We start from the raw sequence: 25,858 nt of genomic DNA, 5'->3' as shown, positions 1-25,858 counted from the left end.
ACATAAGAGCATTGCAGAAAAGGAAATGAGTCATCTCAAAAATGAAGGCTATGCTAGGACTCCTGTGATGGTGAAAAACAGACTGAATGCTGGAGGTGGGATGGGTAAGTGAAAATACCAGGCATCCTCACAACACCCTCCCCTTCCTGGCATCCCAGATTGAATTCTGACCCTTCTACTTTTTAGAAACAAATTGTACAGGCGGTAAGGAGAGGTGAGAGGTGTTTTATGTTTCATAAAACATGCAGGGGACTCCAGAATATGTCCAGACTAAGCACTGATCTCTGAAGCACCAGACCTTTGCCTTTAGCTTATTTGGGTACTGTGCATGTGACTTTACACACATTATCATGAATTATGGCACTTGTGGGTGGGGTAAAACACCCCCCAGCAGCTGAACTGGCAGGCTGCCCAAGACAGTGAACAGCAGGTGCACATTGCTAAAGGCCACCCTGCACAGGTGGGGCTGTGTCACCTGCACCCCATGGCTGCAGGGGCTGGGGGAGCACAGCACTGCTCAGGCTCTGCCCAGGCTGCAGGGACTGGGAGAACACGGCTCTGCCCAGGCTGCAGGGGCTGGGGGAGCACAGCTCTGCCCAGGCTGCAGGGGCTGGGAGAACACGGCTCTGCCCAGGCTGCAGGGGCTGGGGGAGCACAGCTCTGCCCAGGCTCTTTGCTCACAGCATGGCAAAGCAAACAGAGCTCCTGGCAGAGCTGCCTGCCCCGGGCAGTGGGTGCCCTCCCTGGGGACAGCCCCATGCAGGAGTGGCACCCAGTGGGCAGTGCCCACCCCTGCCCTTCTCTCATGCACATCCATGTTTTCCAAATGCAGTGAAAATGGCTCTGAACTCTACCGGGTTAAATCCTTGCAACAAATTTAAGCAGCAATAAAAGCAAGCAAACAACCAAAAAAAAATATCCCAAAACTGTTAGCAACTTAAACCCAAGACCTTGCTCAAACTCTGCTGCCTACCACTACAGATGGGCTGGCCTGTGCTAAGGGCAATAGCAGCCCTTTACAGTAAGCCAGGTGAAGGAAAGGCAAGGCTTTATTGCCACTTTGGGTGAACAGCATTACATTTTACTACACAAAGGCAATTGGCAGTTGCTATAGCAGCAAGACAGCCTCTGTAGTCTTTTTCTGAGAGCTTCCTCTTAATTTGCTCTGAGTCATATATATGGTCTATCTCCAAAAATACTTCTTCACCTGAGCCTTTGCATCAGGATAAACAAGACAAACCTCTCTTTGTATTTTAACAGATTTTGCTTTAGTGAACAGCTACAAAACCAAATTCAAGGCATTAGCATCCACACAGGTGTGAATACCTATTCATTTGTTCCAACATCTGCAGGAGATCCCTCTGGGGTGAGGGGCTGCTCCCCTCCTTCTGAGCATCTGAGTGCCATCAAATGACCTGTTTCCCTGACATTCCCATGCCTCTGGTGTGTAAGTCAACCATCTAAGAGGAGTTTTTTTCTCACCTGCAGGTGTTGTCTGGCATTTGCAATGGTTTCCCCTCACTCCTCACATGCATCACTCCCATGACAGGAAGCAAGAGCTCTGGAAGCAGATTTACACCACAGTGCAGACACAACTAAGCCCTGTGCAGAGGTGTGGCAGCAGTGCCACAGAGTGCAATTTCCCCTCTGGAAAGTTCCTATGGCAGCTGCCCAGACCCTGAGCCTGGCAGGATTGAGGAAACATGCTCAGTGCTGCAGGTGGGCTGTGTGTGACATCCTCCTTCATCCCTGCCCTGCTACAACCCCTGCACAGGATGGACACACCTGAGCCTCCCACTGGCATATGAAGGTCAGGAGGAGCAATTCTTTTTTTAATTCTGTAATATTTCAGCTAACAGAGGGGAATCAGATCATATTTGTTTTCAGCTTCTGATTTTGCAGCTGTCCTTATCTTCATTATTGATCTGTTAAAAGGACAAGACAAAATTCTAGAGAAGACACGTGGTCAAATAGCATTGGCAGTTTCTGAGACTCACAGTGTGGCAGCCTGACTTTGAATCTGCTGGTTTAGCTCCAAAATAGAAACTCTATAACCTGGCTCTAGAAACCCTGATCTGCAGTGGTATATGTCATCTTCCCAGAAAGGAAATTTACAGCTTGAAAATTATGTTACTTTGGGTTTCTTTCACAAGCACTGTGCACTGATAGGAGTGACCAAGCATATTGAAGAAAGAAAAGAAGGATGCACTATTAATAAACATTTGCAGATTAGTCAAGCAGCAGTAAAGACTGTATGTGGTTGCTGAGGCAGGCGTGACTTTGGTTTCTCATGCAGAAATTAAGCCAAGCACCCAGCCTGCACTGTCCCATGACCAGATAAACACTGTAGCAGATTCTAGCTGTGACTGTGTCCCTCAAGCATCACTTGGTTCAGAGAGGAAGAGGAGCAGGGCAAGGAAAAGCTTGTCCTTGTGGAGGTACTCCTCCTACCCCAGTCAATGCCAAGAGCTAAGGCTTGGCCCCAGGAAAGCACACCATGGAAGTCACTGAGCAGCATTGCTGGCCCCTTGCCCTGGCAGCAGCCCAGCTGCAAGAAGCCCTGCAGGGCAGAGGAGCCCCAGACAGCACCAGCCTGGGACCCTAAGCCCCCCTCAGATTGTGTCCTGCTCCCCAGCCCCTCCTTGGCTGCTCCCCATGGGCCAACCCCAGCAGCAGGGCTGGGACCCTCCTCGAGGCACACACACCTTGGGAGAGGGCAGCTGGCTCTCCTCGAGCCCCACACACCTTGGGAGAGGGCAGCTGGCTCTCCTAGAGCCCCACACACCTTGGGAGAGGGCAGCTGGCTCTCCTAGAGCCCCACACACCTTGGGAGAGGGCAGCTGGCTCTCCTAGAGCCCCACACACCTTGGGAGAGGGCAGCTGGCTCTCCTAGAGCCCCACACACCTTGGGAGAAGGCAGCTGGCTCTCCTAGATCTCCAGTACCTTGGGAGAGGGCAGCTGGCTCTCCTAGAGCTCCAGCACCTGCCATTTCCAGTGTGGGTATTGCTTCCCAGAAAATACATCAACCTTGTGCTGGCTGCACAGGAACTTTGCACGTTTCCAAGGGTTTGGCCAGGGTCCATGGGACACTCAAGGTCACATTCAGCTGGTGGGATGCTCAAACCCTTGGGCTGTCCCAGCCACCATGGGAACAGCAAATCCAACAGGCAGGTCTCCAGCCCCCCAAGGAGCACAGCATTCACAGCACAGGGCAGCAGGAGGCAGGGGGACAGGGAAGATACAGCATGGGCAGCTTCCAAAAAAGTTATATATATCTATATATATAAAAGGAAAGAGGACTTTGTCTCAATTCAGGCTTCAGAAACACAAAACCAGAACCAGATCAGTAGAACCTCAAGCCTCCAGAAGCACAACCAGCCAACACTTAACACATTCACTCTGTCTTTAAAAGAAACCTTTAGACAAAATCTATAAGGTAGTTGACTATCTTATAATGGGCTTAGAGAAGGCAATTTAGGTCCAGGCTGCTGGCAGCAGGGAAAAGTACTGTCACATTGATCTGGTTTGTCATCTAACATCTAAAACTGTAAATTGTTACACCTAGAAGTTCTATTGCAATACAAAAGGTTTCCAGTTGAAACTTCACCTTAAATGATTCAGAGCTTGTCTCAGTTATGAAAGCCTTATTGGCACTTTTTCTTCAAGGGTGGAGTACAGCTGCCAGCTCTTGCAAAATTCCCTTTCAATCAACACTTTATCAACTTGCACACACCATTTATTTTTGTATGCTGACATGTAGTTACTCATGTGCCTGAATACAATTTTACATGTTCTTGTGCAGTGCAATATTTGGAGCTTGGCTTTCAAGTGACTGTGTTTGTCAGCAGCTCCAGGCTTGTTTCAGTGAAGTGTTGCAAAGGCACTAAAACTAACAAACATAAGAATTGTTAAACCCAAAGTTTGCTTCCAAGGGTGTTTTCAATCACTGCACAGCAATATCAGTGGCATCACAATTGCAGGTGAGCTCCTGCTGGTTAGGAAACTCCTGCTTACCCTGAGAGGGAGTTCGGGGCTGATCATTGCTGAGTAACTAAGTGCTGACACTTTCAGCTTTAGAAAACTGTTCCTCAGAAAAGCAAGATGGAAAGCTAAACTCCTATGGACTCAGGTCCAGGGCCTTCTCAGATTGCTGCAGATGTCCCCACCCAGTGCTGCTCAGGGAGCCCCGAGGGGCACGCACAGCCTGGCATCACCAGACACCCAAACTCTGCCTCCCTTCAGAGGTGCCACCTACCCCTGAGTCAGCACTTATCACTGTCACATGCCAAAGGCTCCCACACCTGCCCCAACAAAGTCCTTGCTGGCCAGCTCATATTTACATTGCATAAATTAAAGTTTTATAGGCTATAAAGAGGTGTGGCCTGAGGAAAAAACACAGAAAAGGAGATTTCCAGGCATGCTGAATAGCAAACTGAAACAGTAAGTATTTTTTCCAGGTCTCTGCCCTTGAAATTCCACACCAAAATAAAGATTTCAAACTTGAAGCAGTACAAAAAGTAAAAAACAAACAAACAGAAATAAAGTGAGCTTTCACCTCTTGAGCTGAGATGTGCAGTAAATTTAAAGTACATTTGGGGACTGTGTGAAGCTGTTTCTCATCTCTGCACTTCCTGGCTGAAATTGCAAGAGTCACAGGCATCAAAGCCTTGCCTGTGCAGTTTCAAGAGTGTTTACTTCAAATTGCTGGAGAAGAGAAGCAAAGACACCAGGGGACCTTCATTACTGACTCAGCACCTTTCTCAGAGGTTTCATGCAGTTATTTCCTCCATCTGTTCACAAAGGTAAAGCTAAAGCCTGCATATGTACCCTGAATCCTCAGAGGCAAGGCCCATGGAAGCACAACATGCTGCTTTAGGCTGCCAAAGCATCTGGATGCAAAACCAGTCAGCATTTTCCACAGCCATCCACCTGAACAGGAAAGCACAAGCAGCTGGCTCTGGGGACCCAGGGCTGGAGAAGACATTCCAGGGTTCCAAGTCCACTCCCCTGCTGCTGCTGAAATAAACTTTATAATTTTTCTCTCTGCCCTTCACCCTTCTAGAGCTATTTCACAACCTTTGGCTTCAACTGAAATTATTCATGACTGCCTTATGCATGTTTCTTCTTGTGACTGTAGTTTTATTTTAAGAAGCTCCTTCCTTCCCATGATTTTTGCAGCCAGCCCCATTCTCTCTCCAACTTCATTTTGCTAGGGATTTATCTAAGCTTTCAGTCTCTGCTCAGAAAATAGTGTGTTCTTTAATCATCCCTGGCCCTGCTCCAATTTGAAATTATCTTTCTCAAAAGGGGGTGACTGGCTCTGCATAAACTATTACAGATAAGATGGCAGGAAGTCTTTGTAAACACCATTAATGCTGCTTTAATTTTTAAGGGAAGAAACTCCCATGATTCATCCTGACCAACATTGTCATTTCCCACTTGCAGCAGAACTCACAGGTTTAAGTGGGAAACAGCACAAAAAGTACCACCCTCAGCACCCTCATTCTCCAGAGCCACTTCTCCTGGCCAGTGGTGTCACCCTCCATGTCACCATCATCCCTGCCAAGCATGTTCCCAGCATATCCATGTGCTTTGTCCCAGATTCTTGAAAAAGTCATTGCTGGTCCACTCTCTCTCCCTGCTGAGGAGCTTCACTAACAACCTCTCCTCATCCTGAGCACCCCTTTAAAGGGGAACTACTCCTGCCTTTCCCTTGGGGCTCTCCTTTGATACCAGCCCCTTTCCCCAGATGGACAAGAGCCTTCTGCAGGACATGCCTGGGTCCTGCAGTTATCCCTTCATGCTCCTCCCAGCCCTCCACTCACAGCTCTTGTCTGACACTATCAGGCTGCCTGGGTTTTTACTGTCATCTAACACAGTTCTTAGCCACACATCATCATCATGCATTCAGAAGCATTTCTTCAAAATTCCATCACCAAAACCCTCCAATTCAGTTAAAAGCCCAGCTCTGTGCCACTGACACCTTGGTGTTTCCCTTGCAGCTGAGACAAATGTCACATCCATGACCAAGGCATCTGAGGCCAGGCTGGACAGGGCTTGGAGCAGCCTGGTCTGGTGGAAGGTGCCACTGCCCACAGCAGGAGGGATGGAAACAGGAGATTTTTAAGGTGCCTTCCAAGCCAAGCCATTGTATGATTTTATGACTGTTAGACCAGCAGCAGCAGCACTGTGAGTGCCACTCCCTGCTCACCTGCAGAGACCCTCCCAGCTGAACATGCCACAGCATTAACACATGGCCTGCAAGGACATTTTTAGCCATTTCACAGTTACATACAATTCATGTTTTAAAAATACAGATTGTTGCAAGCCCATGCATTTAAAACAGTTTCCCCTTTTCAGTATAAAGTGCAGCTCCACAACTCAGTAAGTGAAAAATAATAATAATTATCATAATATCAGATGCTTGAATACTTTAATTAAGTCAGACTAGACCTGGCTAATACTCAGATGAACTCCTTGCAAGGAAAAGACAAAGCAAATCTACAGAAATGCATGTAAAGAGCTCCAAAGGCTCATTTTTTGAGCAATATGCAAATCCAGAAGGCAGTGAATACCAATTTTCATCTTCTGTGGCACGTTTCCAGAAGCTGTAGGTGTACTCCTGGCCAAAACCCAGCTCTAGTTATACTGTGTCCACCTACTTCTAAATTTCATCTGCAAGATATTTTTCACGTTCTCTTTATAAAATGTACTGACTAAAGTTATTGGCACAAAGCAACTGATGTATTCTGTCCAAGACCAGGTGTATTTGAAGTGTATGACTCAATTCAAGTTTTTTTTATTATTTCTTATCCTATTATTTGGTCAAAAGACAAAATATTATTAACCAGAATTGACTGGATCACGGAGAAGCTTTACTGTAAATAGATAAACTTGGATATCATATTTAAGTTTTTACCAAGATTCAGTTTCTTAAATCCGTGTAGATTGATAGTAAAACCTCCAGGCTCTGGCACCTAGCAGAGGTGCTCCCTACCTCCTTTCTCTGTTCTAAAATGGTTTTATTTGGGCAGCAATATCTGATCAATACCAAGATGAGCAATGGCCGTGACAAAACAGCTAGTCCTGGCCTGAAGTGCCTGGTTATCTCCTGTTTTTTCAGTGCTACAATGGAAATGCATTATTCTGGATACCCCAAACCCATGCTGAAGCAATGCTGAAGTCAGTTAAATTGTGAATGCTCTCTATTAATAAAAATCAATGCTTTCAAGTCTTAGCCTTCAACAGACCATCTGATCTTTCCCCCCTCAAGTGACTGCAGAAACACCCTGCTTATTCCACTGCAGCTTGCATATCTCTTTACTATCAGGTTTATAGTAACTTCAACCAAGCCAGAACATATGAAATTACACAGAAAAAATGAGAATAAGAGAAAGATTTCCTAAAGTGATGAAAAGCAATCCTTGAAATACTATGATGCACTGGGAAGTGTTTTCCCAACTATTCTGTGCAACCTATATCAAAAGCAGCTCAGTCAGTGATTGTGCTGAAAAAAAAGTCAGCCCAAGATGTGGCAGAGATGAAGAAACCCTGAGTCAGATGATGCCTCTCGCCTCCTCTCTCAGTATTGCAATGGTTTTTCTTCCTAAACATGAGCTGCACATGAATAGTGTTGGTGCTTCTTTGGTTTGAAGGGATTTTGTTCATTTGAAGGGTTGTTCTTGTTCTTAAATATTAAATTGCTATGGATACAGAATTAAAGTTGAAATTAATCATAGAAATACTTACAGACCAAACAATTATCATTCTTCTAGACACAGAGTGATCTATATTCCAGTAGGTAAATGGAAGGAAAGTGATATAAAAAATCTCTTCACCCAAAGCAGCTGAAAACTTGAACAAGTAGTAGTAGAAGTAGTTCTTCACAATATACTTCTGTGTGCAACCCTGGAAATGAGAGAATGTTATTGTTTTAGTGAAGTAGAAAAATATAACAAACACTTGAAAGATTATAACTGCTACAGTTTCCAGTCCTTAAACCAAACAGTTTGTTATAAGAAGTGTCAAGAAATGAAGTTCAGCTTTTGTACTAGAATGAAGACTGTAGAGATAGCACAGCTACATTTCCTGCAGAGCAGAAATCCATTCAGACTAAGGCAGCAGTCACGTGGACAAAGACTTTCAAGAGAAGGGATCAGCCTTTCCTCCAGGGTAATCAGGTGTATTTCATAAAAGGTACTGACATGCTAAGTTTGAAATTTCTACATCAGTAGACAAAGTCACCGCTGCTTTCACTGGAAATGCATTTTGAGGTGGAAAACTTAAAATGCAATTACCAAACTACTTCATTTAAAAATTGCCTCATTATAGTCCCTGAAATTTGCTGCCAGGTGCTGCTGACAACAGCCCTCAACACTGATTTTTCCCAGGTGCCTCCAGCCCTGTGCAGGATCTCACAGGATCACCCCACGCTGAGGTGCCACAGCTGGGAGATTCAGCTCCTGCCTGGGACTGGGCTCAGCAAGCACAGCTGCAGAGCAGGGCCAGTGCAACAAAGGGCTCTGAGTGGGCAGAGAGAAGAGCTGCACCTGTCACCAGCAGATTTTCACTCCAACATTTTAAGTAACAACCACAAGGTTGTCTTTTCCAGCATTACCAGTAGATACATTGCAAACAGCAACACTTTAGCGCTTCATTTATTCATTTTACTCTGCATGAAATTTCATTTGGTGTCTGGATTTGGTAGCTAGATTATTTCATTAGATGTACCCCACCTAACATGTTTCTCTCTTCCAAAAGGTGACACCCAGCCTCCAGAGCTGGGAAGTCACACAACAGCATACATTGCTTAGGCCATGACTTTGGCCACTCGTTGAATGTGTCCAGAAAAGGTTTGCTGCTGCTGCTGCTGCCATTTGGGACTAGGACACCACAAAGAAGCCTCACACTCTTAGCAGGAGCAACAGGCAAGTGAATCACATTTTGTAGGTACACCTATCACTTCAGGAAATAAGGAGATAGACAGATAGATAGACAAATGGGAGTTTTTGATTCAGGAGAGGAGCTAAGGAGCCAATCTAGTCTCACTCCATCCTCCCCAAAAAATTAAAAATATGCACGTTGGCTGTGTAAATACAAGACAAAAGAACTTCCTAAAGATGGGAACTGAGAAGGCACCATGAAGGTCTCAGCACAGACACACTAAGTTAAGAGAGCTTTGACTCACCAAATAGGAAAACTTATGCTTGGAGCTGGCTGTGTAACTAGTTTACTAAAGAGAAACTCTCACCCTATATGCAAGTGAGAAAACATAAAAATTGTCTAAGGAGTCTGGACATGCACTTGTGACTCACTGCAAAAGCCATTAGAAGCTCCAGTCTCTCCATCTGCTTTTAATGCAGAGATGAGGCAAACTGCACGGAGATGACAAAAGCAAGATGGAAAGAACTTGCATCCATTCAAGTACCATAAAAACCCCACAACTTAAATTGATTTTTGCACCAATGAACAGAAAAGATGAGTCAACATTTTTGGAAGTGCCAGGATCAGAGGAGTGTTCCCCCATCTCTCAGTCACAGAGGCCACAGATGAGTTACTGGCATCACTTCAGGGTAACAGCCCTATGCTGTGTCTGGCTGTGTGACAGAGCAATCAGTCTAAGTGTCTCAAGTCTCATCTGCCACTTAGAAAACACCCCCAGTGCAATCAGCAGCTCTAATGCTTCTGTCTGAGATCCTGGAACTGAATTTGGTGACACTTAACCTGGCCCCACAGAAAGCCCTCTGCTGGCACCACTAACTCCTCACTAAAGCATTAATCTCCAAGGTATTGGGAATTATGTGTGCTTTAGCTCAGAGAGGATCAGACACATCCCTAAGGTAATGCTTTTATACTTGCAACCTCATGGGATGAAGGATAAAGCCTTCTAATTCCAGTAACTGTTTTGTGGGGGAAAGTATATTTATCAGGTTCTAAAAGAAATGTGGAGCTAAAAAAATATTTCCAGGTCCAAGTCATTCCACATGATTCCATTCCAATTCTTAAAACCTTTCTTTTCTTTTCCTTCCATTCCTTTTCTATCAGAAATCACACACACATTTGGTTGGATTTTTAGCACCTCTTTTTTTTTTAACTCCACACCAGCACTTGTGACAGCCAATGTGTGGCAGGGGACAAACAGAGCCTGCCACAGCCACATGTCAGGCACTCAGAGTGCCACAGAATTGCTCCACTTGGTGCTTGGCAGTGCATGGTAATAAAGTGATGTTTGCATTTGTTGTGATCCCAAAGCACTGTAGGTACAGTGAGCCTCCTCCATGCACCTTCAGACTGCAGTTAGCTCACATTTACCATCTACACACACAGTTTCTGCAGAAAGCAGAGTGCAGTGCTTTGTGGAGTGCCTTCCCTTTTTATTCTCATTCTAACCCCAGTGTAGAAAAATCCATTATTTGTGTTAACATCTCCTAACATTCCCAGAAATTTATTCAATCTCTAATTTTCAGTAACTCCTATCTTTAGACTTGGTTTTTCTTAATGTACTGCAGTGACCTGATGCCTTCCACAGTGCCTGAAGCCCTTTCAGCAAATCATTCTTCCATCCATCTCCATTGCTACTCAGTCTGGATCAGAGAGGTCTTAATGGGCAGCAATTAAAGCTGTAGGTAAAGTCAGAATTTTTAGAGCATTTCCAAAGCAAGATGTAATAAGCCTCAACATTCACAGCCACAGAAACAGGTAATTTCACAAAAATGACCCTTCTCACCAACTATAGAATGTCTGTTTTGGAAAACCTCAAGTGCTCAGGCTACAAGAAACTCTCATGGATGTATGAGTCTCATAAATAAACTACCCAGCTCTTGGCACAGAAATGGCTCTCGCAGGTCATCCCACGTTTGCAGTCTCAGCACAGGGGTGGGTACCCACAGCAGGAGCTGCCACAGCACCCTGGAGCAGGGGAGCATCCCCAAACATTCCAGCAGGGCAAACCAACACCCTGGTGGCTCTGAGGATACAGTAGCACACAATGACACAGCATAGGAGGAATCCATCCTTTTAGAAATCATGTATAGATGTAGTGTATAGCCTTCAAAGCTGAAGCAAAGGAACAGCAGCTGAGCCACTAAGATAATAAATGCAAAAATGTATTTTTGTACATTCCCAAAAATGTATTTTTTGGGAAAAAAAAAGTAACTGTGCAAAGATAGTATTCCTTGCAATTCCTCTGGGAGATTTCTTGTCAGAGAGCAAAACAGGCCCCAGCTTTTCCTGCCCTGTCTCTAGAGACAAGCTGTGCAGCATCAGACTTCTAAGGCTCAGAGTGTGACCCAGAGATCCCATTAACCAACACTCTGTTCTCAGCTCTCAATTACTGTGGATCTTTCAGAAGATGTACATGTTTAATTGAAGTTCTTGAAGTCCCTTACTCCCCTTCCAACCGAATTGCCTTGCAAAAGATTAGGAGTTTCCCTCCCAAAGTCCCTAATTAACACATTACATACTTTTCACTTTAAGGTTTTTTAATGCACTAAGAAAAAGGGTTCTAAATTTAGAGAGGCCACCAAAATTCAAGCACAAAAGAAAAAAAAAAAACAAAAAAAAAACCCAAAAATTCCAGTCTAGATGCTGCTGTACACAAAGATAATGTAAATCAGACAAATCAGCTCCACAGGGCTGTACTGTTCAGAGTAAAACCAGTGGGAAAAGCCTTCTATACTGGAATATTCTGCATAAGCAGACAGTTTTACATCACTTTATGCTTATTAACTGTGCAAGTTAAAAAAGTAACCTATCAAGTCACAACAACAACAAAAAATTAGGTAGTGGTAATTAGATTTTGGAAAATAAGAAAAAGCAAACCCCATGATTATCAAAAGCTTCAGCTCTTCCATCCAACAGCACAGCTGCAGTCAAACACATTGAGTTTTCTGAAGCTCCAACAAGCAGCCAGAGGCAGCACCAACCCTGCAACCCATTGCTCCAGGAGGAAGGAAGGGGTGGCCAGGGACAGGGCTGTGCCCCAGTGGAGATCCTGGTGTGGCCATGAGCCCCTGGCTGGGTGCACAGCACCCATGGTAGGGTGAGGGAGCCAGCAAAGGAGCAGCAGAGTCATGGGAGGAACTGCAGGGATGTCAGGAGACACCAGGAGCAGGACAACAGCACACAGAGCCCACAAAGGACACACAGGGAGCCCCAAGGCATCAAAAATACACCTAACCAAACTCATACATATGTGCAGCTTCCCACTCTGTTTAAATGCTTTAAAACAAGGAATTAATTTTTTAGTCATGAAGCAGCCAGTTTTCAATAGCTGTCCAGGTTTACAGGGTGGTGTTGTTGGAGGGACACCTAGAGCCAACCAAAACCTCAGAAATGTGGGGATGAAGACAAACAGAAATCACAAGAAAATCCTCCTTAAATGTCACAAAATCTTGTCCAGCTCTGCAGTTGCAGCAGGTCCTTGTTGAGCAGCACACAGAGGACACATCCAGCTTGCAGGTGTTGTGCAAGCAAAGGCAGCAGCAGGCACTCCTGGCCTAATGAGCAGGGATGTGGCCTGCAACCATCAGCTGATGCAGAAGCAAGACAACCATTGCATGAGACATAACAAGGCTCAACCTTCCAGCCAGAGAGTCACAGCATTTTCAGTGGTCTCAGCTAAAGAACCAGTGGGCAGCCTAAAAATCAGGCAGAATGCTGGGAGCATTTCAGCAATTTCTTAACTCATTCCAAAAGGCATTAGATAAAACCCTCAGCAAGGTACAATAGCAGAGCAGTGCTGCACAGCCAGCAGCACCAGGGAGGGCTGGAAGCAGTCAGGCTGAAAGGGGCTGTGGTTTGCCAGACCAAAGGCTGGGACCACCCAAACAGTCACTGGGAAAGGTACATGAAAGTCTCTCACCAACACTGCCCCCCTGGGCACAATGCCCATCCCATCACCACACATCAGTGTGTTCATCCAAAGTCTCCCTTCAGCCTGTAAAGGATGGCCAGCTGAGACAGATGCACACATCTGCACATCAAGCAGCACACTGAAGCTGGAATGGGTCCAGAACACAGTTAAGACACTTCAGTTTATGTGTGAAGATTGAATTTTTTAATCTTCATATTGTTTTCCTTCCACTCTGATTAGTAGTTGGAAGATGAGTGAATTACAGGTTTTATTTTTGTATCTTGCTCTAGAAGTAACATGATTAGCCTCCTTCCTTGGGAACACGTGTAGAAGTAACAGAACCTGCCAAGTCATTTAAATATAACTAGAATAACATAAGACTAGTGTTGACAGAGCATTTGTTCAGGCAATTAATAGGAAGGATCAAGGAAGGAGAAATTGATTATGTTGTCTTCCTTAAAGAAAGCTGTCCTAAAGAAACCAAAGTCTCTTTCAGATAGAAAGGGGAGTGGCTGCTCAGGAGGCTGAGATTGCCTGTGGAGGACATGCCTGCAGTCACTGGGAAGGACAGCCTCACATTTCCTGACAGACAGCCTAAACCAAGGCTGGTCCAGCTTGTCCACCAAAGATGGATGGCTTACACTCCCCCCACTCTGGTGGAAGTTTGTCTAACCTGTCCTTACTGAACCAGAGCTGGAAACTCCACTGCTTGCTCCAGGCCATGTCCAAGGGCTTTGCTCTCCTGCCATCTAGCCTGAAACTCTTGCTGAAATTGAAACCTATGGCTATTTTCTTATCTACTGCAGACAAGGAACAAATTGCTTCCTTCCTGTGAAGGCTGGCACAGGAGAAGATTGTTACAAGCATTCAAAAATGACATAATTCCTTCACTCCCTAAACACCTGGCAATTCTTACAGGGGGTACTGAGCATTTTGCAGACACAGCACCTACCATGCCTGTCTTGAATTACAGAGCCCAAAGATCAGATGTGACACTTCAGCAATGCTGAAGGAACAGTCCTGCACAATGTCATTCATTTTGCAGGCAGTCACCATTTTCAGAGGTTTATCACCATTGAACCATGTCGAACCTGTGATTTCAAACAACTTTTTTTCTCCATGAAATGTCTACCACATCTATTGTTCTATTCTACAGCTGAGTCTACACCTGCTTCTTCAATAAGTATCTGCACCTGTTGAATAGAAGTCAATTTTCAACCATACCTTCAGCTTGACAAGACTATTTGACTTCTGTTCTCATCCTCCAGCCTATCTGCACCTTCTTCTAAGTTCACCTCACAGGCATCATGCCTCTCACAGCCACATTTCCATCTGGTGATTTCCACATGGCTCTGAAACCTGTTCTGAAGAGACTCTCATCACTTTCCATCAAAAGGTGTCCATTGTGACATTCCAACTCACAGGCCATTTAACTTCTTATGTTCCTTTCTTAGCAGAGGCCTGGAGAGTTGACATCCATGAATCAGAGAATCATAGTTTGGGTTGGAAGGGGACCTTTAAAGATCATCTAGCCAAACCTCAAACCTAGCAGCTCATATACTTGGGAGCTTTTGCTTGTTGCTATTGAGAAAGCAAGGCTGTCTGACCTCCCTCCACACAGTGGTGTCCTGGCATCAGAATTATGTTTCACCCCTTTTCTTGCAGTATAATTTTGAGGAATTCCAATAGTTCTACCTTCCACCATAATCTTCAGACTTTTGAGCACACACCTGAAGGAACCTTTCCAGCATGGAGGGTAACAGCTCTGCATTTATTTCCTTGCCCACTCTTTATGGAAACCTGTTCCTCTCATGGTCATTCCAGGTGCTGGAGTAACTTCCCAGGAGCCCAGCTCTGACACTTTTGTTACAAATCACTGATGTATGTCTGCAGCACTTTTCTGCCAAGAAAGCTGCACAACAGCAGCACAAATAGGGCTGCACTTCTCCTCCTGGATCAGCTCACCTCCTTCATCCCCTGAGCTCTGTTCTGCCAGGCAGAGGCTGGGCTCTTTCAGCTGCCCTGACAGATGTGGTACGTGCACTTGAGCATCCTCCCACATTCCAACTGGCCAATTTGTGCAAGGTGGAAACAACAGGGCAAGTGAGGCAGGCAGGGGAAGGACAGAAGGAAAAGGTTTCCTTCTTCCCTGTTTTACAGTGGAAGAACAGGTTTATTTAATTGCATTTTAATTCATGAGAATTAGACTGCAATTTTATGGGGTGCAACACAGAGCTTACACCTGGAAATGTCTGAGGAAGGTGTTTTAAGGATTAGGTAGCATCAGTGTCTGTGGACAGAGGGAGGAAAAGGCAAGTTAAGAAACAGAGGAAGCAAATTTTAGGCAGTTCAGAAAGGTGGAGATTCCAGCTTCAAAACAGATATCAGATTCCTCTGAAACTTACTGTACTTCATATTTCCAAAGGTACAGTGTTACTAAAACTGGTTTTGGGTAGAAGGATGTGCCACAACACAGCAGTTTTCCAGCAGCACAGCTTTAGATGGTCACCCTGCCCACACACCCACCCATCTCCCTCAAGCACCACCTCTTAGTTTTGACTTTCTGCCAAAACCAAATGAGTCAGAGTGTTACTAGGGCCTGCATGGCTGCTGGATACCCAAGGTGCTCTGCAGAGAGACTGAGGAGGAGGAGGAGGAATGGGAAGCCTGTCACTCACTTTTGCCCCAGCACACCAGGTGTGAAGATCCTCAAGAGAAGCTTCACTTAACCTAACCTAATCCAACCCAACAGAAGCTTGCAGGAGTGGCCAATGACCACAGAGAACCAGGACTTCACTGTTAGATTTCTTTGCAGAGCAAAAAGCCTGTTCTCACATTCAGATTTTTTTTTAGAAATTAACTTCAGCCTGGAATAGACACCTTAGATTAATCACTTTTTTCTACACAGCAGCATCATGATTCCAGTCAGCTAATTTTGCTCAAAGATTAGTTCCATGGCAGAGGTCTGTTCTGAGAGGCACAGAGCAGCAAGGCTTCTGGAACATAAACAGAGTAACACCATACCATTTTCAGCCAGCTAAACTATTTGTTTCAATCTCTTACAATCAGGCACCAGCACAGGGTGAAGTGACATTTTTGCCAGCAGATGGTTCCAAGATTGGAGTCAAAGAGCAGTTTCCTAAGGTAGTGCTGAGTGTTTGGGTTAAATGCCATGCCATGTATGCAGGTACCTTGTCCCTGAGATCCCAGAAGAGCCCTGTAAGGAGGAAGGGATGTGTTCAATTGCAGCTGTGGAGAGGCACATGGGAGGAGAGCTCAGCAGCCAGCCTGCCCCTGGGAGGAGAGCTGCAGATCAGGTGTTCTTCATTCACTGCTGCCTCACTGTCAGCTGCACCTAGTGCAGGCCATGCTGATGTCAGCTCTCTTTCTGATGGAGCAACACACAAGGAGACCAAGCTGATGTTGCCAAGTGCTGCTTCAAGGCCTGGATCTCCTACCCCAGTGAAGGAGGGCAGCTCCCTGGCACTCCCCCAGCCAGCAGAGCTTGGCACCAGCTGGTGGCACTTTTGGGCAGGTGCTTGCAAGCTTTAACACTTCAGTCAGTCCCAGTTCAAAACTCACCCTGGCACCTCACACCTGCAGGTGGCATGGGTGTCACTGCCCCTCCATAGGGACTCCCTTCTCCTCCCTAGACCTTTCTTCCAGTCTTTTGCTTGCTCTGCCCTTTGCTTCCTGGCACAGACCCTGGTGGGAGGGCTGTACATTTGTCAGGGAACAGGTTCCTCACTGTTAATGCCTCTGGGCCCTTTCCACTGCAAACACCCAGGCTTTGCTCCTGTGGCACAACTGACGTGTCTGACACTGACTCCTCCTGTAAAATAAAGCACCCCAACAGTCTCACTTGGCAAAGAAAATGGCAATGGGGAACACTAAAGGCACTACACCTCATAAAGTGGTTGACTTAAGTAAGTAGCCACAATTCCATGCAGTGGAGCAAGCTGCAAAAGGGATAAAAATGACCTGACCAGGGCTGATAGTGACCATTTCCTGTGTGCCAGAACCCACAGGCTCAGAGAACCCTATTAACAGTGGTTTGCAACTGCCAGCTGTCTTCAAAAGGAAGGATTAAACATGTTTTTTTTTTAATTTTTATATCTAGTAATAAATATTCCAAAATTTAGTAATAAAATAAATAAATCAGCAATTTAGGTCCATATTAAAGCATTCACACTCCTCTACATCTGGACCAATAGCAGTTTACCTTGGGAAAGTAAGTTACAGGTGCTCACCAAACCAGACTGATATGAATGCCTTTAAAGCAGGAAAGTGAACAGACATTTTAAATAAAAAAATCATGGTTTAGACAACACTACCTGTACCCTCTAGACCACAGATTTACTTGCTATAGCAGTCATTAGTCATCTTCCACTGCCCAGATGACCCATACACATTCTCTGCAGAGCATAACAATGAGATAAATTGAAAGAACTGGCTGTCCAAAGGGATTTTCCAGAACACATTTTTTCTGGCTTCTTGTTTGTTAAATGCACTCCTGTTCTCCAGAGACCCAAACGAGAAAAACAAGAGCAGATTAACTTTTATTATTCTGGTTGATATCTGAAGTAATGGCCCAAGACAGTCAGCAGAATTATAAAGCAGTGAGTGGCTCACCTCCAAGCACTGGAATTAATCCTGGGATCCTGACAGCTCCTCATTATGAGGTCCAGTGGCCTCCAAAAAGATGACTCAGGCTGTGAGCCATGAAGCACATCATCATCATCATCATCAGTGTAAGGAGCTGGGCTGCCAGCCCAGCCCCTCGTGTGCCCTGTGCCAGCACCACACAGGATATCCACTGCAACCAGCAAAGCTTCACAAACTCCTCTCTCAGCACCACACAGGATATCCACTGCAACCAGCAAAGCTTCACAAACTCCTGTGAGCTCCAGGGGACTCTGCAGCAGGATCCTGAACTGAGATGGTAACAAACAGCACAGAGCTGTCTTTGCAGCCTATTCTCCAGAGGGGATGCAAGGCTGCTCCCTGAGGAGAGGCAAACCCAGTGCTAACAGATTCTCCCAGGGCTGCCCACACTACCTGAATCTTGGATGTGATTCTGCTGTCATCTTCCAAAGGACCCTCACTCAGGGCTGGCCAAAACCCTCCATGAAACCATCTCATTCATGATGAATGAACACCATCCCTCACTGGCTGCTAGAGCCTCAAACCAAGACCTGGACACCTGCAGGATGGTCGAGCTCCCACCTTCTCCAGGAAGGGGAGATCTGACCACAGAGAGCCAGAGCGATGCTGGGGAATGTGAGCCTTGTGCTCAGCCCATTGAAACCAGAAACTGCAGCTCATGTTTCCCCAGCTGCAGCTCCAAACTGAGGAGCTTCCAAAAGTTCAGCTGTATTCTCTAGGGACACAAAGTGTTAGCACTAGAGCCTGTTCTCCTAGCAGTGCTCGTGGGCTTTTTTCACAAGGGTTTGCCTCTCCTGCTGAACCTGCCTCAGCTACCACCAACTTACTGCTGCATGGAAAGGGAAACAACATGAAACAAAGTAAGCCTGCAAAACCATTTAAAAAGAAAAAGCAATGCTCTGAGGCTGATACAAAAATCTATTGCAAGGGACCACCACAGAAGAGAGACCTTGACTCAGGCTCTAGAGCAAACATGCTTCAAATTACCAACCATCCCAGCACAGCAAAAACAGTGTTTTCATCTATATCTTGCAAGTAATTTACCACATTTTTGGGGACTGTAATACATCTGACATGGAGGTGCAGTTTGTACCCACCTTCTCTGTTTCTATTACCACCACCTGGCTGTTATCCTGGTTATTATCCTCCTCACCTACAGCACGAGCAGGAACCATACAATCACTAAACAGCATCAGGCAGTTTGTAAGCATGGTGCCAGCTCAGAGCAGTTCTGACAGTTAAGGAATAACTACAGTGTAAACATGAACTGTACTCTCTCCAAGGCAGGAAGACAGATCTTGAGATGATAAAGCATCTGGGAGAGGAAGAGTGGAGAAAGACAAACAAATCTCTACAAAGAACTTCGAATAGAAGGCTGTTGTTTTCTTTCCTACCCTTTCATTAAGGCTATCAGTTCCAGGAGCAAAAGTCCACCAGGAGATCAGAGATAAGCAAAGCTCCACTTTAAAAATATACATGGCCTTTATTTGACCACTCAGAGAACACCAGCTTCAGGTAGTATATTTGTGTTTTTAAGAGCACAGCTCGAGGATTTCCTACAAAGCGTAAGGAAAGGATACCTTACAGCTGTTCCAGAAATACATTTCTGGTGAAAAACTAATAATAGAAAGCAGTACAGAAAAGAAACTAGTATTAACCATAGACAGGATAATTACAAGGAATTGCTCTCTTGTCTTCTGTAGTAATAGACCCAGACAAGTTCTCCACCAAAAGCCCATAGATTCAATATCTAGTCCAAGCCAGGACATAAACCCAGTTAGTGTGTTGGACTAGCACCATTCTGTATCACCCACTAACACCAGAGTGGGCAGTTGAGGTATTCAAAAGTCAACCAGGGAACATCAAGCACACAGGCTAGGTGACTGATTCAATATTTAAGAACTGCATGCAGCCACAGCTGTCACATCTAAGCCCTTCATTCCCTGTCTAATCTCATGGCAACTCCTGTGGGGCAGGCAGGACTGATTTACAAAGATTCAGGAACACAGCCACTCATGCTGCTGCTGCCCATTGTAATCAGGCATTGTGGCTTTTTTTTTTTTTTAACACACACTTCATGCCCAGGTTATACATAAACACAGACGGTCATGAATCGCGAGCAGCACTCTTGGCACAAATGTTTGCAATAATTAAATCCTCCTCCTTCCAGAGGAAGAGCTGCTCTGTCCTTTTACCTCTTTGAGACATCCTCTCTCCTCTCATTGCAGTATGGCATCTTCCCTACCAGGTGTGTCCATCCCCTCCCAAAGTGCCACCAGCCCTCAGCTGCCTCTCCCCAGTCTCTCCAGCTGGGCCACCCTGGCACACGTCCAGCCCAGGTCAGATGCAGGGGCCTGAGAGCTGGCACTGAAGAACAGGGGGATGTCCTGGAGACTTGGAGCTGTGCCAGTCCCATCATCCAGCAAGCCATTCACACCTTCTTCACTGCATGAAAAATGCTCTGGTTTTACAGGTATAACCTAGTGGTTGTCCAAGGACTTACACAGGAGAACCTGAGAATCTTTAAGACAGTTGTGAGAGTAAAGACAAAGCAGTGTGAAAGTTACAACCCTATAGAAATCAACTGTCCTGATGACAAGGACTTTGAAACTCCCAAGTTTCGGGAAGACATGGATGAGCACAGAGCCACACAAGGCTCCAGGAGGGAGATGCAGGAGCAGCACTTTAGCAGCTTTCTGCAAACACCTGCAGCTAGTAGCCAGAAAATGACACTATCCATAGAGAATTCATGGCCAAGGAATTTGCTATTTAAATGAGATTCCTAAACCTGTTTACTTGCAGATACATCAGGGTAACCTCAGGTCATTTAGCAACAAAGCAGGGGGTCTGAGCCTTAGCCTAAGGGAGACCCAAATTCACTTTTCACATTTCTTATCAAGTTGCAAAAGATGCTCCTTGTAAAAATGGACTTTCCATTTCCAGTTTAGATAAAAAGGAACAGAGAGGGCATGTCTTTATAATTCTAGCACTTCACTGAAACACTGTTCAATCTATTTCTCCTATCTCCATTTTGGGGGTGTTTGAACACAACTTTCATGTTTCAGAGTGTCATAATTATGTGGAATCAAATCCTTCTGCTTCTACCTCCAAGTTTCATGGAGTCTCAAGCAGAACACATTCACCCTTCACATAAAGGTAATTGTGCCTTGCTTCATGAAGCCCAAAACAATTGCTTAAGGTGAACAGCTGCATTCATGGAGCATTAACTTGGACAGGATTGAGTATCAACACTGCTACATGAACTATGTCACTGTTCAAAAGAAAGCAGTGACAATAAATCTTTTAGTGAATTACCTGCATAGTTTACCCAAAATAGAGCTTACTGTAGTTCAGAAGTGAACACACTGAACTACATCTAATTGAGAAAGAGTCAAGCAGCAGCTAAAGAAGAATTTTAGATGCTTGAAATGGGAATCTGAGCACTGGATGGGGAACAGGGAAGAGTAAAATAGCATGGAAGGGAAGGAGTGTAGAGTTACGACATTCATGGCTGGTCCATGTTTATGTTGCAGGTAGCATTTGAAAGCCCATTATCACGCCTGCTTTCCAAAAGGCACCACAAAACGATCTGCTAATGAATTCGAGTCATTACAGTAAGACAAAAAGCAGGTCGTCCGACCTGTACACACGGCTTGCATCATACCTTTCCCTGTTCCTTCTGATACACGGGGGAATTACTGACTCTGCCGGGAAACGCCGCGACCTGCCTGGCCAGCGGGAAGCGCTGCGCGGCTCCATGGGCAGCTCGGCTGCGCCAGCAGGGCTGAGCCGCTCGGAGCGGGCAGGGGCCGGGGCCGGCTGGGGGCACAGCCGCACACCGTGGGCAGCGGGCAGGGACCCGGCACAGCCACACACCGTGGGCAGCGGGCAGGGACCCGGCACAGCCGCACACCGTGGGCAGCGGGCAGGGGCCGGGCACAGCCACACACCGTGGGCAGCGGGCAGGGACCGGGCAGAGCGCAGCACCACGGCAGGTGCGCCCCGCTCGGAGACAGAACAGAGCTGCTCCTTCCCTGCCGCATCCCGGGGCGACACCGCGGTGCCTCCCAGGTCCTTCCGCAGGCAACTTCCGCTCGCACCGAGTGCCCCATCCCGGGGACTCAGCGATGGGGGAGAGCCGAGAGCCCACGGACGCCTCCCCGGCGGGGCCGGGATGCAGCCGTGCTGCGGCAGCGCACAGCGCTCCCCGCTCGCAGCCCCAACCCTTTTTCCCTCCTCCCATCCCGCGGGCGGGATGCGGGGGGACCCTCCCGGGGCATCCCTGCGCGCTCGGTGCCGGGGGCGGCTCTGCTGAGTCACGGCCGGGCCCCCCCCCGCACTCACCTGCGGGCCGCGGCCGCTCCGCACCCCGCCGGGGGCAGCGCGGGCCGGGCGGCGCAGCGCGCCCGCTCCATTGCAGGCGCCGCCGTCCCGGGGCCCCTCCGCGGGCTCGCCGCTGCCGCCGCCCTCCTCGCCGGCGGGGAAGAGCCCGCAGGAGCGCTGGAAGCGCGCCACGGGCTGGGAACTGCGCAGGGTGCCCAGCAGGCGGGCCATGCTGCCGCCAGCTCCGCGCTGCGCGGCCCCAGCGCGCCCCGCCGGCCGCGGGGCCGCGGGCAGGTGCGCCCGCCCCGCCCCGCCCCTCCCGCACAGGTGCCGTGTCCCGCCCCGCCCATCCCGCACAGGTGCCATGTCCTGCCTCTCCCTCCCGCACAGGTGCCGTGTCCCGCCCCGCCCATCCCGCACAGGTGCCATGTCCCGCCCCTCCCGCACAGGTGCCCTGTCCCGTCCCGCCCCATCCCGCACAGGTGCCCTGTCCCGCCCCTCCCGCACAGGTGCCATGTCCCGCCCCTCCCGCACAGGTGCCATGCCCCGTCCCTCCCGCACAGGTGCCATGTCCCGCCCCGCCCCATCCCGCACAGGTGCCATGCCCCGCCCGGGAGCGCCCCTTGCCGGCCCTGCGCTTCCCCGCCCCGGCTCCCAACCCCGCGGTCACCCCCCGGCAAGGACAGGACATTCAGCGTGTTCCTTTTCTTTGGTGTTTTTCCTGCCATGATGTTCTCCCTGAAGATAGAATGCTCTAAATCACACCAAGATCTTTGGGGAAAACAGTTAGGTGTGGATGCCATGCTACATGGGCTCATATTCTGTCAATTCATCTCATGGTGTAAAATGCACCCTGAGCTGTCCCCAGTTTCATTTTGTCCGGTTTTGGAACCAGCTTTTATTTCTTTTCCCAAATATTTGCACGCCTACATTGTAACATCACATGTACACATACACCTCTAAAGATACATCTCTAAATATTTTATCCCTTAAATACAGCTGTGAAGTTTCCTACAGAAAAAGAGGAGTTATCCCTTGGAAGATGCCCCTGAAGTTCTAGGGCTGCAAACCTTGCCACAGGTGATCCCTGCTGATTCCTATGTTTGAAACATTTAGCACCTTAGTTCCATCAATGCATTTTTTTTTCTTTTTAGAACAGCCCCATATTTATTCCCAGAAATATATTTTGTACAAGGATTGCACAATCATTATTTGCTCAACATACACTCATTTAAAGTTTGTTGCTTTTTTTTCATTCTCAAATACCCCAAATTATACAAGATTGCATCAAGGCATTTTTTCCAGAGCACTTGGAAACCAAAGCCATGTTCCTTTGCTTTTTTAGCAAGTCAGTGTGTCCCTGTGCCACAGTTTGGGCTGTCTGCAGGAGATGCTCACCGAGGCCCCATGAGTACCACTGCTCTCGAGATGGCAGAGCCATCTCATCACCCAGCCTGGGCTGGGGCCACATGGCCTCTGTGAGGAATCCCAGGGACAGCTCTTCATCATCCCATCCACAGTCCAGGGCAGACTCCATAGACCTCATTTAATTGTTTGTGTGATTAATTTTCTTTTATCTTCAAACACAATCTTCTGTCAGCAGAGGTTTGCCCACACCATGTGTTGGGTGCTCTCCTCCCTGCTGGTGTGTGCACACACTCAGCCCTGGCCATGATGACAGGGCTCCCCTGTTAGAACCAGCTCACAGGGACTGAGGAGGGAGGCAGGCTGTGCTGTGTTTGTACTCCTACTTGGGGGAATTATTTATTGTTTGCCTCTGGGTTTGTTTTTTAATAGTGTAAAATTTACTAGATGCACTCATAAGTACCTGGGGAATATTTGTCTTCTTTTTCCTGTTCCTTGGGTATGTGAAAAACGCACAAAAATTTGTAACATGTTAATTTGAAGAGTAAAATTACAGCCCTTTACAGGGCTGTATTACAGTAAAATTGCAGCTGGGAGCCTTGCCACTGATGCCAGTGGGATAGGATCTCATCCAGGGACACAGTGGAAAGCAGGAAAGCAGGAATGAAAGTGCATGGCTGGAGCCAGCACTTGGTGGGTATTTTAAAACATCTCTTTGTCAACCACAAGTCAATATTTATCTGATCTGCCTACATAGTTATGTCATTATAATACTTCCCAGGTATTAAAATAGAACTCAGCATTCACAGCCAGCTTCTCCCTAATTCCTCTGCAGGTGCACACGTAGGTTAGTGGGAATGTGTCTCAGTGAGGAGGTCAGCATGCAGCTGATGAGAATTCAGGTTTTATTAATCAAACTCACTCTAAACTTAATAGAGAGAAAAAATAAGGGGACAATTTCTACTTATTGTTAATTTTAATATGCCAGTGGAATCAATGGCACTGCAAAAGACTAGATGTGTAGGATTCTCAGAGTGTTTAAAAGAAGTCATTTATAAACTGTCCAGTAGCAAAAAAAAGCTTTTAGAATTTTATCTAGAGAAACTGCCTCATCCAGAGCCAAAATATCTCACTAATAGCTGGTTAGTATTTAGCTACATTTTCACAAGGGAAGAAAATCACCCCTGGGCTGAGGAAAAGCATGAAAGATGAGAATACAAAAGATAACTTTTGAGAAAGCTGAGAATAGTGCCTTGTGCTGAAGGCATTTCCTTAACAACAACGGGTGTCATTGTCATGATGGTGGATAATTTTGCCTTCAGCATCAACAAAGTTAAGAGTGAAGTACAAATTCCAGGGCTGGATGGTGGTGGTAGGAGAGCACAGCTCAGTTTTCAGATGTCATCCTGAGTTTGCAATCCTGACAGCCAGACAAGCCTTGTTTTCCCTTAGGCTGAGAGAATGGGTCTGGAGGAGCAAAATACGAGCACAGGTTTTACTGTCACTCCACAGACAGCAGCCACATTTCACTGTGGAAGCTCACACTCAGTTGTTTCTGCTGAGATCCCTCTGAGGAGGCTGTGGCTTATGATTTACAAACACAACTGTCAGAACTGTGGTTTTCCAAACAAAAAACCACTGAAGTGACAGGAGCATGAACAAATTGAAGGCCCTGCCTGGTGAGGTGTGTGTGGTACCAGGGAGAGGCCTGGCAGTGTCTCTGGTGCCTGGAGGGATGCTGAGGATGTGGCAGAGCTGCAGACATCAGCACACGGTGGCTGGGACCAGTGACCTTGGCAGTGAGATGTGGGCTGTGCCAGAGGGAGGGTGGCACTCAGGAATCCTACACACAGACATCCTTTGGCCATAGGTCAAGACAGAGCCCCACCAACTCATCAAGTACCACAGCACTGTATTTAAACAGGTTTGAACAAATTTTCTCCTCAGCTTCATCCCACGTGTTTTCATTTCCTCAGTAATTTTCTCAACATACTCAGAGCCCAACTCTTAATTTCATCTTCCTTCACCATTTTCTGGCAATTTGCATTTTTTACCTTTCTACTGAGAAAGAAACCATTAAAATGTGTATGCTTTAATACTACAAGTTACAAGTACTCTTTTTATAAGACTTTTGCTTTTTCATTATATTTAGTTGACAAGCTACTGAACACATTATTTTGGATCTGAGACTTTCAGTACTGAATGTCAGACCCAACCACCCACTAACCTTGCAGGCAAGAAAATGGAGCTTTCTCAGATTAGCTGGAAGAACTGAAGATTTTAAAATATGGTGAAGAGATGAAAAAAATCTGTAGAAAGTGCCCTTGGAAACCAACACATGAGAGACTGTGGTTTCCACAGCACTTGAGCTTTTGCTTTTGATTCAATACCTAACAAAGGTCAAATAAAATCCTGTTTTAAGAAATGTTTTTACAGAAAAAAATGCAGGAAAGGTCAATAAAGAAAGAATCTCAACAGGAGTCTGCACAGCTGTAATGGGTCTCAAGCTTGCACATTTTGTAGGTCTTTTCTGACTAGGAGAAAATGTTTTCTATGCCAATATCTTCATTAGTTTAGCTGAGTGATAGAGAAAGATTGGAACCTGTGATCCTTCTGCAGCCTTCAATGCACTGAACACACAGCAATTGTCA

The 25,858-nt window shown here is 46.5% G+C and overlaps 1 protein-coding gene across 1 annotated transcript in view; it reads right to left on the bottom strand.

Annotated features, from left to right (window-relative positions):
* The window catches only part of SGPP2 (sphingosine-1-phosphate phosphatase 2), a 35,123-nt gene extending 12,998 nt beyond the window's left edge, over window positions 1-22,125 (bottom strand). Inside the window, exons 1-2 of the mRNA XM_071437478.1 lie at window positions 21,864-22,125; window positions 7,751-7,909 (exon numbers count right to left, since the gene is read on the bottom strand). Coding sequence (XP_071293579.1) covers window positions 7,751-7,909; window positions 21,864-22,073 — 369 coding nt within the window. The 5' untranslated portion in view covers window positions 22,074-22,125. The remainder of the gene's footprint in view (window positions 1-7,750; window positions 7,910-21,863) is intronic.
* Between the last annotated feature and the right edge of the window lie 3,733 nt (window positions 22,126-25,858).

This window comes from Agelaius tricolor, unplaced genomic scaffold (assembly GCF_023055355.1).
Source record: "Agelaius tricolor isolate 1412-34295 unplaced genomic scaffold, bAgeTri1.0.p SCAF_12, whole genome shotgun sequence".
NCBI lineage: Eukaryota > Metazoa > Chordata > Aves > Passeriformes > Icteridae > Agelaius > Agelaius tricolor.
This window is presented reverse-complemented; position numbering and strand designations above follow the sequence as displayed.